Raw genomic sequence first — 17,986 nt, 5'->3', positions numbered from 1 at the left:
TTGCCTGTGCTTCTTAGAAGTTATATATTCTCAAGTGACTGCACTGGTGTGTTTAATGGGGTAATGCATGGAGCGGCAGTGGGGCCTTGGAATGTATAACCTCCACAGAGTGGCCATGATCATGAACCTTAACATCTATGGTACGGCTGCATGATACTTTGAAAAAGGCTGGAATAACCTGGACGGAGCAGCGGTGTCGGCCCTAACATCAGCAGTTCAGCTGCATCGGGCTGCCAAGAAGACTCGGGTAATCTGCACGGAGGGGGCCATGGTTAGAACCAATACATCAACAAGCATGGGGCAGCTGGATGTTCGGACCACAGCCTCAGTCGTTTTGATGTCTGTTTTGGATTATTACAAAGCCTGGTGATAAGATATGGAAGGGGGGGGTCTGGGTGTTGGATTAAGTCTGGGACTTGTGAGAACCAAGGAGGAAGTTGACAAAAATGAACTTGGATAACTAATGAGGCCAGTGTTCTGTGGACAAATTATCTGGCTACCGTTAGCCGGATAACTTGCCATCAGTATGCAGTGGGATAAATGTCCCACTGAATATCCCCGATTAAACTTGTCTGACTAATCTTAGCCAGATAAGTTTAAACGTAACTGGATACTCTTTTGAATATTGCCAGTTAAGTCTAAAGTTATGTGGCTAAAGTTATGTGGCTGCATTTCTGGTGGAAAAAAAAACCCTATACATTGCGGGCAGGCAGGCCCAAACTTGTCCCTGTTTCCCCTAAAGACCTCCAATTTGAACATAAAAAAAAATATTAGGGCTGCGACCCCAATGTCATGTATTCCCCCCCCCCCTCCCCCCCTCCCCCTATCCCCCAGCAGCCCGGTACCTTAATGTGTTGAATTTCCTCCCTGGCTCACGGTAGCGTCCAATGTAGTAGCCTAGTAACATCCGCCGCACCTGGCTGAGATCACGGTTTGAGGAAATTCTGCACATTATGGTACCGGGCAGCCGGGGGGTAGGGTAGGCCTGGGAACAATACGGGAAGCGGCAGCAGGGGCTGGAGGAGAGGGAATACATGCCATTGGGATCACGGCCCTAGTATTGCTTTTTTCAGTGTTAAAATCGGAGGTCTTTAGGGAGGTGGTGGCAGGTTCAGCCCCACCTGGCCTTTGCAGTTTCTGCAGTTTGGGCCTGCTGGTCTGCAATTTGTAGGGATTTTGTTTTTTTGTTTTTTTTCCCCTGAAACATTACTTTACTGGATAAATTCTTTTGAGTTAGCCGAATAACCTTTTGTCACACCCCGGAATGCCCCCAAAACATCCCCTTTGTATCCGGCTAAACTATAGCCGGATAATGACTTCTGGCTATAATGTAGCGGGATAACAGGCTGAATATCGCACAACTTGCCATGTAGATGGATAACTTTGTTATCCATCTAAATGGTTTTGAATATTGACCCCAATGATATTCTGCAGATGATCAAACTTCTACGACTGTGAACTGGGCAGACTGAATAGGCCAATTGGTCCTCATCTACTGTCACCTTCATCTATTATTATATGTTAGGCTTGGAGGAAATGTGAGGAGGTACCTCTTTGCTGGGTGGATTATAATGGTCTGGCCTACCAACAGAAGGGAGTGGAAGACCGTGCGGTGGTGGAGCTTGGTATGCTTAAGACAGCTATAGAGAGCAGTGGTGGCAATAGGGTTGAGAGGCTGGTAAAAAAGAGATTGATGGGGAAAGCAGTACTGGTGTTGGTTTAAGTATGGGAATTTATATGCCATCCACCCAAAGTGATAAAGAACCAGAAAAGAAGATAACTGGGCAGGAAAGAAGACCATTACTCTGTAATGGTCTTGGGTGTAATTGGGGAGACGGCAGTTGCCTAGCATAGGCGGTAGACTGACTCAACTACATTCCCCAGATAAGGGCAAAGGGGAGAAGGAGGCCATCAAGCCTGTATGACTGACAGCTGGGAGATATCCTTAACCACAGCATTGCAGGCAAGGGCAGTCTGGAAGAATGGATAAGCCAAAAGGGTTCTCATTGTATACAGAGTGTTTCCAACAGGCAGTTCATGGGACACATTAAGGCCTCGGATGCGTTGATGTTGGTCATCGTAGCTGTGACTGCCTCTGTGGAGAAGCTCTACCCTAGTGGCTGTAGGAGGAAGAGGTGATGGAACATGAAATTAAATCTACAATTTAATGCATTCCCTGTACGTACCCAGATCAGTCCAGACAGTGGGTTGCGCCTCCTGTCCAGCAGAGAGAGACAGAGAAATACAAAAATGGTGCCCTGCATAACTCCATATTAATTTTTCTTTTTTGTTATTAACATGGCATTTAATCCCGGCTTTCACCAGGGACCAAATGGTTTCTTGTCCCCAGTGGGATCAGATGTCAGGGCATTAATCCCTCCCATATTAGATAGGTTCTCGGTCTTAGCCAAAAATTTAAGGAGGGAGCATGCTGCTCATTGTTCAGTCCTTTTGCTGAGATTTAAAGTGGGCCTTTGGTATTAAGTCTCTTTGAAAAGATTAGACTTGTTGTTTGTGAATGGCAGTTCAGTGACTGCCTCACGTTGGCGTGTAATACACTATTCTAAGTCATGCTTTACACGCTTTTATTATTGGCCAGTTACAGTGGCAGTGACGATGAAGGCTGTTTTCCCTGAACTGACATTATTAGACTATCTTTTTTCTGTGTGATGCCAGGAAGAAGCGTCATTCTCAAGAGGGCAAGCAGGAGAGCAGTCCCTACAAAGTGATGATGTCATCCAATGGATCCTGGAATGGATCTCTTCTCTAGAAACTTCCAGAGCTTTATTCTCGCTCTTACTGAGCTTTTGCAGGATGGCCTCCATCATTGTCCTGCAAGGCACCATTAAGTCCATGGTTCTCCATGGCCATCTTTCTCTTAAACTCAATTTTTATGGGCTTGGGGGGGGTTATGTTTTTAAATAGGATTTCATTGCGTTTTGTCACATGGGTGGCCTCAGTTATGTTCTCCAAACTGCTCTTTGCCTCCGTGGTTCCTTTAGGAGGCGGAGTGGCCTGGTGGTTCAAGCAGTGGGCTAAGAACCAGGGAAGCTCCACTGAGGTTCCAGCTCAAGCAGGACAGGGAACCGGCCCCCATGAGCCTCGATTTGCAATTACCTGGTGTTCTTTCCCCTATTTTATATCCCCTCCCTACTCACTTAGCCAAGTCTCTGCAAAGATATTCCTTAGGTGGGGGACTGTGTGCACCAGGGCTTGCTCAGGAACCTGGCAAGTCCTAAATCTGCCACTAGTTGGCCTTGTTGCACGATGCCCAGCACCAGGGCCGGTGCAAGGGTATTAGGCGCCCTATAATGGAAACTCAGTATATGCACAATTCTCTCATGCATATTCCTTGTGGATATCCTGAAAATTTGACAGGCTGTGGTGCCCCCAGGACAGGGTTGGGAAGCCCTGGCCTTAGAGGGAGGGAGTACCGAGCGGGGACGGCACCAACCATTATGGGGTGCTGAAGAGCAGCCATAGGGGGCCACTCATAGCGCACATGAACCGCTTCCCCACCAGCTCTGGCTGCCCTCCCACCACCATGGCCTCTTCCGGAGAGAGCACACCAGCAGCTGACCCTGTTTTACCAGGGGCGCCCTCCTCCAATCTACGACAATCTCAGAAGGACTGGAAATCTAAAGTTCCCAGGTATGGAGAGTGGGAGATTTTTTTTATCCTTGTTAGTTTTACTTATTGGATATGATGTGTCTGCTGTTTTGAAATATTTTATTAGTGTTTGGTAATATTTAAATGTTTTTAATTGAATGTTCTATTTATCAGCTGATTTGACATTCTTTTTATTGGTATGTTTAATGTTTTATATTTCTTGATTGAGTTTGCATTGCTTGCAGAGTTTGGCTTCCTGTGCTTTCCAGTTCAGTTTTTGTCTGTATGTTTGAATTTATATTTTATGATCTCTTTATTCTGTATTTGATGAGAGCCTGTCTGTGTGACTGAGGCTTTAGGTATTCTGCTAGCATGTAATTTCTGTGTAGAGATTTACAACAACCTGGCTTTAATCTGTTTTCCTAACAGGAGGTGTATTGGTGTTTAGGGCCTGATGTAATATTTGTAGTTTGGCTTTTTCATAGGTTGAGTGCTGGCAATTAAGATGTGGAAGGCACTGGTTCAGTTTATTCCTGGTTTTCTGTGGGCCAAGTCCACACCCAGTGCACTTTACCATAGGTCTAGTACCATATGGGATCCAGTAAACCGCCTTGATTACTATGAGAAAGGTAGTTTATTAAGTCTAATAAACTATTATTATTGAAAGTGTCTTTTTTGCAGTGTATGCCTATTGTTGTAAGTGATATTTTTACTTCAGAAGATTGTACTTTGTCCCTTTTCCATATACAATCTGCCTTTTTAGGTCGGGGAAATGGTTGATACATTTTAAAATGGAATATGGGGAAGGGGGAGTGAAAGGCTGTAAGGTTTGACCAGGGCATCTAATACCCTAGCATCTAATACCCTAGCATCTAATACCCTAGCATCAGCCCTAAGAGAGAGTGTGTCTCACACACACAGACTCCCACCATTCACCCCCAGGGGCCAGATCCTGGAGAAGGGTGGAGGGGGGGGGGGGAGCAGACGATGGGGAATAGAGGAGTAGCCTAGTGGTTAGAGAGCGCGCTGCGAAGAAGGGAAGCCAGGGTTTAAACCCTGCTGTCACTCCGTGTCACCTTCGGCAAGTCACTTTCCCCCCCCCCCCCCCCTCCATTGCCTCCCCTGCTGCCCTGGCCCTCTTGGCGATTTCACCTGCGCCGCACCATGGTGGGGGGGTGGTGGTAGGGAGGGGGCTCCATGTCATCTCTCGCCGCAGGCAGCAGATTGCCTTGAGCCGCCCCTGGCTGTGACTTGTGGGGAGGAAAGAGAGTGCTGGGGGCCATCCCTGGAAGAGCAGCAGAGTGGATGGGAGGGAGGGGAGCGCAAGAGAGTAGGGATTAATGGGGGGGAGGGCATTTAATGAGAAAATGCTAATACGCATTCCTCTCTGTCTTCCCCCCTCCCCCCATTAATTATTAGCAATCTCAGGGTGAGGATATCTCAAAATTTCTCTGGTAATCAAATAGGTGCCAGCAGCAGCCGATCTTATCTGTTCCTTTCCTTGGGGGGAGGGTGAATGCCAGTGGCTTCCTCCAGGGCTTCTTTCTATCCTCGGAGGCGCGTGGGGCAAAGGACTGAAGCGTCATGAGGCTGGTGCAGTGAGGGAGGCACTCTGGCCGCACCACCCACCTTTTTCCATGCCCGTCAGCACCCAGGCAGGAGCCTGCAGGCAGCAGTTTGTTCCTGAATGGCAACCCCAAATCTCACTGACCCCATGTGGATAGTTTTTCAGGGAATCACCCCATGCATTCCCTTATCTTTTCCTACTTTGAAGTGCATAAGCTTAGGCCTTAACCTCTTACTTTCAATGGGGGTGTGAAAGCTGGAAGAGATGGTTGGATAAAGAGCAGCACAGATGAAGGGGCTTTACAAGAGGGGAGAAGAGCAGGGAAGATGGAGGAGCTGGGTTGTGATCATGAAGTGAATGGTGGGGAGGTGGAGGTGTGGCAAAGGACAAGTTGGAGGATGAGAGACTGGGGGACTGAGAATCTGATTTGAAAGACAGGAAAAGTAGAGAGGTGGTAATGGAAGGGACAGATGGCTAGATAAAGGCAGGATAAAAGAGAGACTGTCAGCCTCCCTGGAGTCAGCCATGCGAGCTTGGGCTGTGGGTGAGGGGTGGGCTGCGTAAGGGTGTGAGAGAGAGACTGTCAGTCTCCCTGGAGTCAGCCATGCGAGCTTGGGCTGTGGGTGAGGGGCGGGCTGCGTAAGGTTGTGAGAGAGAGACTGTCAGTCTCCCTGGAGTCAGCCATGCAAGCTTGGGCTGTGGGTGAGGGGCGGGCTGCGTAAGGGTGTGAGAGAGAGAGACTGTCAGTCTCCCTGGAGTCAGCCATGCGAGCGTGGGCTGTGGGTGAGGGGCGGGCTGCGTAAGGGTGCGAGAGAGAGAGAGACTGTCAGTCTCCCTGGAGTCAGCCATGCGAGCGTGGGCTGTGGGTGAGGGGCGGGCTGCGTAAGGGTGTGAGAGAGAAACTCAGTCTCCCTGGAGTCAGCCATGCGAGCTTGGGCTGTGGGTGAGGGGCAGGCTGCGTAAGGGTGTGAGAGACTGGTTTGGGTGGGGGGGTGTAGAGGGGTTAAGGGTAGGAGAGGCAGTGTTAGGTACAGTATGTGTGAGCATGGCTGTGTAGGTGTGTGTGCACGTATGAGAATAAGAGATTCTGGCCCGTTGGGGGAGGGTTGGGGAGTGTGAGTGAGATCCTTGTGTGCTGGAAGTTGTACTAGAAAGTCTGTACTAGCAGGAGGATGAATCGGTGAGGAAGGCTGTGTGTGGCTGACCAAACTGCGCCTCTGTGTTAAGTAAGAGTAGGAAAAATATTGAAAGGAGATGTAGAAAATGAGATGCTTAAGGCCAGAAAATGAGGAAGGCACTGATTGTTCTCTGTTCTTATGACTGGAGAGAAAGCAGATACATTAAAATGGAAATGACTAAGCCTGAATACAAGCAAGAGCTGAAAAATATGTAATGAATTTTCGTGTTAACGTTTAGTGTATGATCCAGTACATATTGGATGTGTTTGTTTTCTGTTTGCTGCCAAAGACCGTGCAGCCCTTAAAAATTGTACAAAACTATAATTTGGCCTTAAGCCTGCAAAAAGTTGTGCATCCCTCCTGAGTGCATGTTTCCATGGGGCAAGAATGTAGCATCTAATGTCTACTATTTGTCTGTTTGTATTAGTTAGCTCTCTCCTGGTTCTGTATTTGATAGCAAGACAATTGCTTCTTAGACAAGCAGTCACTTTTACATGCAAATGTCTGCATTCTTACTGAGACTGGACTAAGTGAATTGATATCATAGATAATATGGATATTCTAAACCTCTGGCTGGTTTGCAGCCTCTGAGAATTGGAGCTGAGAATCCCTGCGCTAATTATTCCACTGAGAAAAGAAACGTTTTACATATGAAATTAAAAATTAATAGTAAATATAACATCAATCAGTCCTGATAATGCCCTTTTTATATATATATTCATGTTTATGGACTTTTAAGAAGATAATTTACTGGCAAAGAAATGAACTCTTAACAGGAATATTCAAACTATGTTTCCCAGGATTCATCAAAATGCTTGCTGCATTCTCTAATCATAAAAATAAATAAAAACCTTCAGAAACGCAGGCAGAGCCTCATCCATGGGCCAATACAGAAAACTTCGCGGGAGAACCGGCGAGCGCCCGCTCTCCCCGACGCGCGCCCAGGCCGCGCGATTCAGGAAGCCCAGGTATGCAAATTAGGGCCCACGGTAAAAAGGAGGCGCTAGAGACACTAGCATGTCCCTAGCACCTCCTTTTAGACAGAAGCGTCAACTGTCAAACCTGCTGACAAAGGGGTGAAAATAGCGCGTCGAAAACGCGCGGCCAAACGCGGGCTAACAGTACTGCGCCCCGCGTGTACTGTGGCTCCGGTGGAGCGCACTGGTACTGTATCGGCCTGTATGTCAGCCCTTGTGGGGGCATGGAGCCAAGGTTTCATGTAACAAATCTGGGATGCTTTAAAAAAAAAAAAAAAAAAAAAAAAGTATATTAAATGTCAGCGTACTGGGGTTTGAAATGTTTTGCATTTCTGTTGTGCTATGAATTTGCTGTTCTAGATTGGTGCAAGAGCAGGATTTAGACTCCAGGTTTTTCCTCCCCTCCCCGAGTTTTCAAGTGGAAACCACCGGAGCTGCACTTTCATGCTTACAGAGCGGGTTTTGATGTTAGATTGATTTTCCAGGGTTAGCTACACCGCTGGTAAAGTCATGTATTAGTTAATGATTTCTTGTGCTCAGTCTGTCCTATTGACTAAGCTTATTTATAGAGAGGCAATATTTTTTGCATAGTTAACAATCCAATAACTGCAAAAAGTAACATTAAAGCTAGCACGCCGCTTCCTACCTTTTTACTGTGCCAGCTGCTGAAATACGGAGATCACCCATGGATTTGTGTTGCAGTCGTCCACTGTGGTTTTGCTGGCCAACCCTGTATTTACTGTTGTGAGTAAAGATCTTATTCGGCGCGAGGCTCTCCCAAACCCGTGCACCACTGACTTCTGCTTTCCCGCGCGTAAGATTCTTCAGGCCCGGCACAGCACATGGGAAAGAAACACCAGCTACCAGGCCACTGGTAAGAGGTAGAACTTGTAATGGCTCTGCAAGCCACTTTGCTTAGTAAAAGCACCAAATCCCTTCCAAATATTAGAATACAATTCATAAATGACGACATGGCCCATGTTCCTTCACTCTCGCCCACACCCGTCCTTCAATAGCCTACCTTGTATTTCCTTCTTTCACAGAGGGCCCAAAATATCATTAATCGTAAATAAGTTGTCTAAAGTTTACTCCTCAAATTAGATCATTTATACAGCAACACAGTTTATTGTCCACGCAGCAGGCTACTCACCACCCCCCCCCCCACTCCCCTATACACACACACACACACACACACACACCTTGTTACCTTTTGTGTTTGTTTAACCCAATTAGACACTGCCAATCCAGTTGACTGGCTCCTCAGCTACATTTGTTTAAACAAACATACCAACTGCAGGCATAAAGCATTTGAAGCATTTTATTGTGGGATCAAGCTATGCCTGTCGCTCATAGTTCAGAAAAGAACTGATTCTCCAAACCTGGGTAGTCTCATAGGCAGGCAGAGAGCTGGCTATCTAATAAGCACACGTGGAACAAGTTTGTACTACTTGTAAAATGAAAACGAAGCTTTTCGTTGTGACACAATTATATAGCATGCATATAGATTTTGGAAATTTCTACACTGAAATATGGCTATACATATGGAAAAACATGTACATTTGTATACATCAAATTCTCTCTCTTAATGGAAGCATGTACAACAATTTATTGTATTTTCAGTATATAATGTAACATTGTTTGAAATATGTTTTTAGGTTGTTAGATACAGACTGGTAAGATAAGTTATCATCCCTATGAATGCTCCTGAAACTGATTCAAGAAAATGCTATAGAGCAATATAAACCTTGAGCCTGTTTTGTTTTGTTTTTCTAGTTTTTTACTTAAATAATTTAAGGTACATTCCTCATTATATATCCTTTGGTTATATTAATAATAGCAGATATACTGCATTTATTCAATTGCTAAAAACACAGAACAGATAGCATTTGGAGTAGCACTTGTAGCAAGTATATTAGCATGCATCACAACTCTATCATGCAAAAACTGAAAACTTGTTTTGATTTACAGAATTATACCTTCAAATCAGAATAACTGAAAAAAGCAAGCCAAGAATATTTCTTTGAGTCTGATTCTTTCTAAAAGTTACCCTTCTTGTCTTGCAATTAATAAGATCAGCAGCTGCTTACTCCTTGAAGTTTTGTAATGTTGAAATTTCCTTAAAGCTTCCTTTTTCCCCACTGCTGGATGTCAGGAGTCATCATCAAGCATCTTTCCATCATTGGCAGTTGATCAGCTACAGTACTTGTTGCTTTGTCCCCCGTAGGAGTTTCATTTCAAATGCTTATTGGCGTGATTCAGTATTACTGTCACGGTATCTCTGCCATCTGCAGGATTTAATTTTGCCTTTAGTTGGACATCCCAATAATGTCTTTGTATCTCTTGGTCAATGTGTTGGCTTTCTTGGTCAAGCAGTTGAGAATATGAAGAAGGCCTCCGAAGTGAGAATAAAATAATTCTTCAAGATTGGGATTCTCAACAATATCTGCATCTTTGTCCATAATGGTCAGTTTGGAATTCCATTCATCCAGAGGGATTAGACCGTTCTCTATGCTAGCTTTAATGGACTTCAGCATGATATAGTACTCGTACATGTCTCTGGTTCCATGGCCAGTGGATGCGTCTTGCTCCATGGGCACATCTCGGAGAAGGCTGGGGAACATCACCATCTGTTCCATGTTATAAATGGCAGAAGAGCATTTGGCTACAGCAGTGCCAAAGCAGCTTTTCTGTTGCTGCCTCTCTGTACCTTGCATGGTAGCGTTCTTCCACAAGACAGAGAGGCAGTTTCAGCAGGAAGGCCGATTCTTGAGTGTAGAAATGGGGTCGGTTTTGCAAGGACTTAAATATGCTTTGCTGAACTGGGAAACCAACAGGTGACTAAAAGGTTTTGAAATGAGGAGCATTGCTGTGTTGGCAAAGACACACCATCATCTTCAGCTAATCAAAGGCCTGGAAACCTGACCTTTAGATTTCAGAGCTCGGTTAGTAATCGGGTAGGTAGGTTTCATCATGAATTTAAACATAGACTGAACTTCACCCAATATAATATTATCCTGCAATAAATAAATAGACTTTCTGCCACATGGCTGTTTGCATAGCCTGGGCTTAATAATATTTGACTTAGGCATATCAAGCTTCCAGCAAAGAATAAGCAAGATGTCAGTTTTACAGTATGAAGCTGGTGTTACGCTGTTAACTAATCTCTAGACATCTGCTTTTGGCAAATGAGTTTACCACAGAATGGTTTGTCTTTAACACCAGTCCTGTTTGGAGGCAGTAACCATTGCTTTTGACATGTTCGTTGTGTTTTGTAGCTTAGGACTTGAATTTGCTGCTGTCCTATTTTTGGAGCATTTCAAGAACTTGATAACTTTCCCTTTAGTAAATAAAGTAACTCGACTCATAAGAACACATTTAGGCTTATGTAAATAAATTGGCTCTGACTCAGCGACTATTTTTAAATAAGACGCATTCAACCTAGACCAGTGAATAAGCAAGGTGGAAAGGCCCGTCTCATGTACTTGTATACATCTGTAACATAAAAGAGAGTCATTTTTAAACCAGAAGTTTCCTTCTTTGTAATCTGGGGCTTAGAAGGCACCAGAAACTCTTAGTTCTCACCTCAATGGTGATCTAACATCTCACCAGATTCATTAGAAGCCAGAGTGTAGAGAAAAAAAAACGTTGGCCGCATGGCACCTTGACCTAACCCCAAAAGTTACAAAGGAAAGTTATTAAGAAGTTCTTTTCTTCAAAAGTGTGGAACCTTACCTCAGGGCCCCATGCAACAAACTACATGTAGACACAATGAGTCCCTGTCCCAAAGACATATCGCAACATAGTAGATGATGGTAGAAAAAGATCCGCTGACCAATCCAGCATGCCCAGTTATTTCCATCCAAACTACTAAGGAAATTTCCCAGCTGCCAGCCATAGAAGCATAACTGCTTGTAGGATACTGCTCCTTATCCAAGCCAGTTTTTATTCCCTTCCATCCTGGGTAGATGAACATGCAAGTTCCCTTATTTAATCCAACATCTAACCCCTCCACCTCCATGTTTGACCACAGGCGTTGTGAGACCTACATTGATTTGATCACAGCTACTCTCAGTAGTAGCAGTAGCCCATTACTTAGTTCATTAGGCTACTCCTTCTCCAAGTGGACCAGCTGGAGGATATAGATGATGCATTTAAGGAGAGCATTTCAAGGTAACCGACTTTCAGGTTATATGAGGATATGCTTTGGTGGAAGGACTTTCAAGACTTAATCTGGCCCAGTCTAATAGATGATCCTGGAACCTCAAAGAGCATGCATGGCTAAGTTCAGGGAAGATGAAGAAGAGTTTTATTTTGAAGTAAAAAAAAAAAGAGAGAGTAATTATTTACATCTCAGCTCTATAGATAAGAGAAAACAACCCGAATTTGCAATGCTGCTTTCAAAGAGCAGAAGGGTAATGGGAGAGAAGGAAAGTACCCTGCTAACCTCTTTTCCTACCCTCCTGCCCCCAAAAACTGTTAAAAATAGCATTAGGTGTATTTGAATTGTAGATACTAAGCCATGGGTGGGCAATTCCAGTCCTCGAGGGCCACAAACCTGTCGAGGTTTTAGGATATCCTAATGAATATGCATGATATAGATTTGCATACAACTGAGGCAGAGTGCATGCAAATCTCTCTCATGCATATTCATTAGGGATATCCTGAAAACCAGACTGGTTTGTGGCCCTCGAGGACCGGAACTGCCCACCCCTGTACTAAGCTCAAGAGATAGATATAAAAAAAAAAAAAGTAGAGTGATGTCGCTTGTTAATTATTGCACTCGTTATAAAATTAGAAACAAGTGATGTATAGAATATACAGTAGTGTAATACTTCAGATCATCAAATATACTATATTAATGCCCCAATAGAATTATTTCTTTAAAATTTTAAATAAGATTTCTCTGCTCAAAAACGAGTCATCGCTTGAATGAAAAAATCTTTGAGGGAGGTTGTGGAGTGTGATCACACTCCACAACCTCCCTCAGATTTTTGATTTGTCAGTTTGCAAATTCCCCAAAATATATTGGTGCTGTTTGAGGTTTGGTATCTTATACTTCAGATCATGACATAGTATTGCAATAATTACATTGAAAGCTCAACTATTTGCTACGTATTTGTTTTTGCCTCATTGGACTGTTCTCTTTCTTTTCTTTCATCTCGTCTGTCTTCTAACTGCATTTCATGGTTCCTCCTTCCATTTTCATTTTTCTGTGTCTCCTACACTGTCCATCCCACCTCACACCTTCTGTTTTTCTCCTTTGTCCCTTCCTCCATCACCACCTGTTTAACTCCATTTCTCACCTCTTCATTTCATCCTCTGTAGTCTCGCCCCCATCTCTCATTCCTCTGTCTCCCCATTCCTACCCAGCCACTATCATTTCTTTCATTCACATTTGATGTTCCACCTGTGACCATAAGCATCAAGGCAGGTTCAATTTTAAAAAAATTAAATTTCTTATAGAGACATAATAACAAACAAAACTTGTCTCTTAATTTCTCCCTCCCAGCCCTTCATCTCTTTATCTCTTATCCCTCATCCTCCCCATCTTTTCTCTGACCCTCTCAAACCACTTCCAGCCTTCCATTTACTCTTTTTCAGCTCACTCGTCATCTCCCCAGCTCTTCAGCTCCCTCACGTTCCTCCATCATCATCTCCTAACTTCTATTACTTCATTTCTCTTGGTCAGTTTCATCTCCATGTCTCACCCCTCTACTCACTAGTCTCACCCCTGTATTTTTCATCCTGCTCCTCCTTCCTGCCCCATCCACATGTCTCGCTTCATTTCTCCCCCCCCCCAACCCTCCATCTCTCTCTTTACACCCCTTGTCCCCCATTTCTTCTCCGACTCCTCTCAAACTACTTCCAGTCCTCTGTCTATTCTTCTTCTGCTCACTTTCCTCCTCCCCTCTTCCCACCTTTTCTCCAGCCCACTACCTACTCTTCTCCAGCTCCCTCGTATTTCTTCCCCAACTCTTTGATTTCTCTTCTCCAGCTGCCTCACTCTCCCCCTCTCTACTACTACTGCTACTGCTAATAATAATAATAATTAACATTTCTGTAGTGCTACAAGATGTACACAGTACTGTACAAATACACATAAGATAGTCCTTTCTCTGTACATAAGAACATAATAAGTTGCCATACTGGGTCAGACTAAGGTTCATCAAGCATCCTGTTTCCAACAGTGACCAATCCAAATCACATGTACCTAGCAAGTACCCAAACATGCTACTAATGCCAGCAATAAGCAGTGGCTATTCCCTAAGTCAATTTGATCAATAGCAGTTTATGGTCTTCTCCAGGAACTTATCCAATCCTTTTTTAAATCCAGCTACACTAACTGTCCTAACCACATCCTCCAGCAATGAATTCCAGAGCTTAATTGGATGTTGAGTGAGAGCTTAAATTATATATTTAAGACAGATAAAAAGGACTAATAAGATAATTAGGGAGTTTTATTTATTATGGAACGTGGTTAAAAATCGATGAGGATATGAACAGCAGAACCAAGGGTTAAGATTTAAATGCAGCCACAAAATGGTAAGTTTCTAGGCTGGATTTGAACAAGGTCAGAGAAGGAGTATGACGCACCAGCTTAGGAACTCAATTCCAAGCCGATGGCACAGCAAGGTGCAAAGCACAGAGTTGGGAGTTGGCAATAGAGAACAAAGGCATAGATAAGCATGACTTATGATGAGCAGAGTTAATAACGAAGGGTTGTAGGGTCTAGGGAGAGATAAGATAATGACAGCTGCAGAATGAGAATGAATGCACTTGTAGGTGAATAAGAGAAGCTTGAAATAAATATATGTCAAAACAGATAGGAAGTCAATGAAGTGACTTAAGAGGAGTTATATAGGTGTAATGACATTGGCGGAAGGTAAATGGTGCAGCTGAATTTTGAATAGATTGTAGAGGAAATGGCTCAGTGGGAGACCTGTGAAGAGCAGGTTAAGTAAGGGTTCTGGTAGTGTGTTCAGAAACTTAGGGACAGATTTTGGCGATGTAACAGAGAAAGAAACGGCACAATTTTAGCAGTGTTTTAGATATGTATATAGAGAAAGAAGAGTCAAAGATGACACCAAAGTTAGGGGCTGAGGGGACCAGGAGGGATGACTGTTATCCACAGATATAGAGAAAGGGGGGAGAGGGAGATGTGTTTTGGGGAAAATACAAGAAATTCTGTCTTGGCTTTGTTAAAATTTAAGGTGGTGGTGGTGGGACATCCAGGTGGCAATGTCAGTCAAGCAGGCTGAAATTTTGAACTGGATTTCTGATGAAATTTCTGATCTGGAAAGGTAGATCTGGGTGTCACCAGCATAAAAGTGGTACTGAAAGCCATGGAAGGAAATCAGAGCACCCAGGGAAGAAGTGTAGCAATAGAAGAGAAGAGGACCAAGGACAGCGCCCTGAGGTCCACTGATTGATAGGAAGATAGCGGTGGAGAAGGATCCACCAAAGCATACACTAAAAGTGCAATGGAAGAGAGAAGAAGAGAATCAAGGCAGAACAAAGTCCCACAACCAAGTGACGATAAAATATCAAGGAGGAGGTGGGGTCAACAGTGTTGAAAGCAGCAGCTATAGGTCAAAGATGATGAGGATTGAATAAAGACTTGTGGATTTGGGCAGGAGCAGGTTGCTGGAGACTTCAGTAAGGGCTGTTTCGGTGGAATATAGAGGGTGAAAGTCAGATTGGAACGGATCAAGAATAGCTTAAGATGAAAGAAGACAGCAGAGATGAACTGCATGTTCAAGCAGTTTGGATGCAAAAAGAAGGCAGGAGACAGGACAATAGTTAGCATGACAGGTAGGGTCTAGTGAGGGGTTTTTGAGGAGTGGTGTGATCACAGCATGTTTAAAGGAAGCAGGAAATGTTGCAGCGGAAAGTGATAGATTGATGATCTGACGTGGAGGGGATGATGGCAGGAGAGATAGAGCTGAGGAGCTGGTGGGCATGGGCTCAGAGGAACAGGTAGAGAGTTTGGAGGAGGATAAAAGGTGTGTGATTTCAGAAAAGGAAGGAAAGATAAGCGGAGCAAAGGAAGAAGGCAGGAATGACATGGGGGAGCGGGAGGGGAGGTGAGATAGTGGAGACCTGAAGATTAATCATGTGAACTTTGTTATGGAAGAAGCCATAATCTGGGCAGAGTGAAGGGGGAAAGGGGTTGGAGACAAAGGACGTTTGAACAGGGGAGTTGAGTGTAGCAAAGAGGTGGCAAGGATTAGTTTGCCAGATAGACATAGTAGTCTTTTTTTGGCAAGTGCAGTAGCAGCCTGGAAGAAGATCAGCATGAATTTGAAATATAAAATCTCTGTCCCCAGCAGTCTCTCTCACCCATCTCCCATAGTCATTCTCTCTACCTCCATCCTGACCCCAGCTGTCTCTCTCACCCATCTCCCATAGTCACTCTCTCTACCTCCATCCTGACCCCAGCAGTCTCTCTCACTCATCCCCCATAGTCATTCTCTCTATCTCCATCCTGACCCCAGCAGTCTCTCTCACTCATCCCCCATAGTCATTCTCTCTATCTCCATCCTGACCCCAGCAGTCTCTCTCACCCATCTCCCATAGTCATTCTCTCTATCTCCATCCTGACCCCAGCAGTCTCTCTCACTCATCCCCCATAGTCATTCTCTCTATCTCCATCCTGACCCCAGCCGTCTCTCTCACTCATCCCCCATAGTCATTCTCTCTATCTCCATCCTGACCCCAGCCGTCTCTCTCACCCATCTCCCATAGTCATTCTCTCTATCTCCATCCTGACCCCAGCAGTCTCTCTCACTCATCCCCATAGTCACACTCTCTCCTCCCTGTCCTCGGTAATTTCTCTTGCCCCCCACCTATCCCCAACAGCTTCCCCCTCCCCATTCTCAGCAGTCACTCTCTCTCTCTCTCACTGAATTAGCAGGCACCCCATCTCCTTCCCCACACCTTCACAGGTTGCAAACCCCTTCCCAAGTCCACCACCACCAGCACAGCAGGAATGCCGCCTCCTCACACAGGACCCATCTCCGGTCACTTCACTTGTGTTGGCCGCCAAAGAGGCAGCCTCCTTCCCAGGGACAAGCAGTTCACCAGCAGGCCAAGAGCCTCCTCCTCTTCCCTTCTCCAGGTCCTTTACCATAACGGTAGGCAGCCGCCACTGAGAAAGAAAAAGACCAAGGACACCACTTCTGTGCCTTTGTTCCATGTGAGAGGCCCTGAAAAGGGGAAAAAAGGCAGTGTTAGTGTCATCGGCCACAGGAAAGTAGGAGCGTCAACGACCTGTGCCAGCTGCAAGAGAAGGAGGCAGCAGGCTAATGATGTCCCCTACATCCAAACAGGCCAATGACGTTGACATATTCTTTTTTTTTTTTTTTCTTTTCAGCGCCACCTTCATGGGACAAAGCATAGGGATCCTGTCTTTGGTCTGTGCTGCCTGTTTTGTTTTGTTTTTTTCTTTTCAGCACTGGAAGCAGAGGAGGAGTTGCACTGAAGCACACAGAGTGCTGCAAGAGGCTCAGGAGCTGCGAATTGCTGACCCCTGGACTAGGTCAAGGCAGTGGCCAATACTGGTGAATAGGAGTGGTGGAGCATAGCTGCAAGTCTAATTAGGATGTGAAAGCAAAGATCCTTGAGGCATAAGAGTCAGATGGGGTCATCAGCATGGAAGTTAAAGTCCTCAAGAATGAGGGGAGGTGAAAATGGCCCAGGGAAGAAGGAAAGCCAGGAGCAAAAGTCAGTGAGAAGGGAGGCATGGGATTTATCAGGGGGTTGATATACGACAGCTATCTGAAGAGGTAGTGGGGTAGATGGAGTGGACCTCAAAGGAAGAAAAGGAGTGGGAATGAGGTGAAAAAAACCTGATGGAGGGGGAGATTAACAGCCCAACATTACTCCTGAGCAAGGTGTATGGAAGAAAAGGCAACCTCCATGACACCAGCAATTGAGGCAGAGTCCTCAGGGAAAGCCAAGTTTCACAATTTTGCTTGCTATGCAGTTCCCCTGCCAGCAGAGGTCCTCAGCAAGCCTCGCTCACAGCTGCTTAAGCCACCTCCTTACCGATCCCATGAGGCAGTGTCTCCAGCTCTACTTACCCTAGCCTGTCTATTTCCTTGCCGCTTCTTCATCGAGTCACCTCAGCTCCTTGACCTAGCCATCTGTGCTTCTTTGTCTTGGTTTCCTGCCTTGTGGCCTACCTAGGCCTCCTGCCTTACCTCGTGACTTACCTTGCTCTGTGGTCTTCCAGGCTCTGTGGCCTTCCAGGCCTCCTTGCTTTGTTCCTTGGCATCTTGGGTCTTTCTGCCTTGTTAAGTGACCTCCTATCTTGCCTTTGGGCCTTCTAGGTTTGCCTAATCAGCCTTGTGTCCTGTGTCCTGTTTATTATTGCCTGTTCTAGTCCTGTCCTTGTCCAGTCTTTGTCTAGTCCTGTCCTTTTCCATTCCTTGCCTTGTCCTGTCCAGCCCTGCTTAGTCCAGTTCAGTCCCTTGTCTATTTACCAGGCCTTGCCTTTGTCCTCTGGTCCCAGCCTGCTCTTGATTCCAGTCCATGGCTTTAGCCCTGTTTGAATACACTCCTGCCTGCCCTCAGTCCCAGTCTGTACCTTGCTCCAGCTCCCAGCTCCCAGCCTGTGCCGGTATCACCATGATGTTCTCCAGAAGGAAAGCCCT

At 45.2% G+C, this 17,986-nt stretch overlaps 1 protein-coding gene across 1 annotated transcript; it reads right to left on the bottom strand.

Moving 5' to 3' along the window:
* Positions 1-8,631: 8,631 nt before the first annotated feature.
* THRSP (thyroid hormone responsive) lies at positions 8,632-10,144 on the bottom strand. The gene has a single exon (XM_029602197.1). It carries the CDS (start codon positions 10,043-10,045, stop codon positions 9,638-9,640), a length of 408 nt encoding a protein of 135 aa, XP_029458057.1. The 5' UTR covers positions 10,046-10,144; the 3' UTR covers positions 8,632-9,637.
* Between the last annotated feature and the right edge of the window lie 7,842 nt (positions 10,145-17,986).

The sequence above is a fragment of the Rhinatrema bivittatum genome, chromosome 5, assembly GCF_901001135.1.
Source record: "Rhinatrema bivittatum chromosome 5, aRhiBiv1.1, whole genome shotgun sequence".
Taxonomy (NCBI): domain Eukaryota; kingdom Metazoa; phylum Chordata; class Amphibia; order Gymnophiona; family Rhinatrematidae; genus Rhinatrema; species Rhinatrema bivittatum.
The sequence above is the reverse complement of the archived record's forward strand: the minus strand, read 5'-3'. Positions and strand labels throughout refer to the sequence as shown.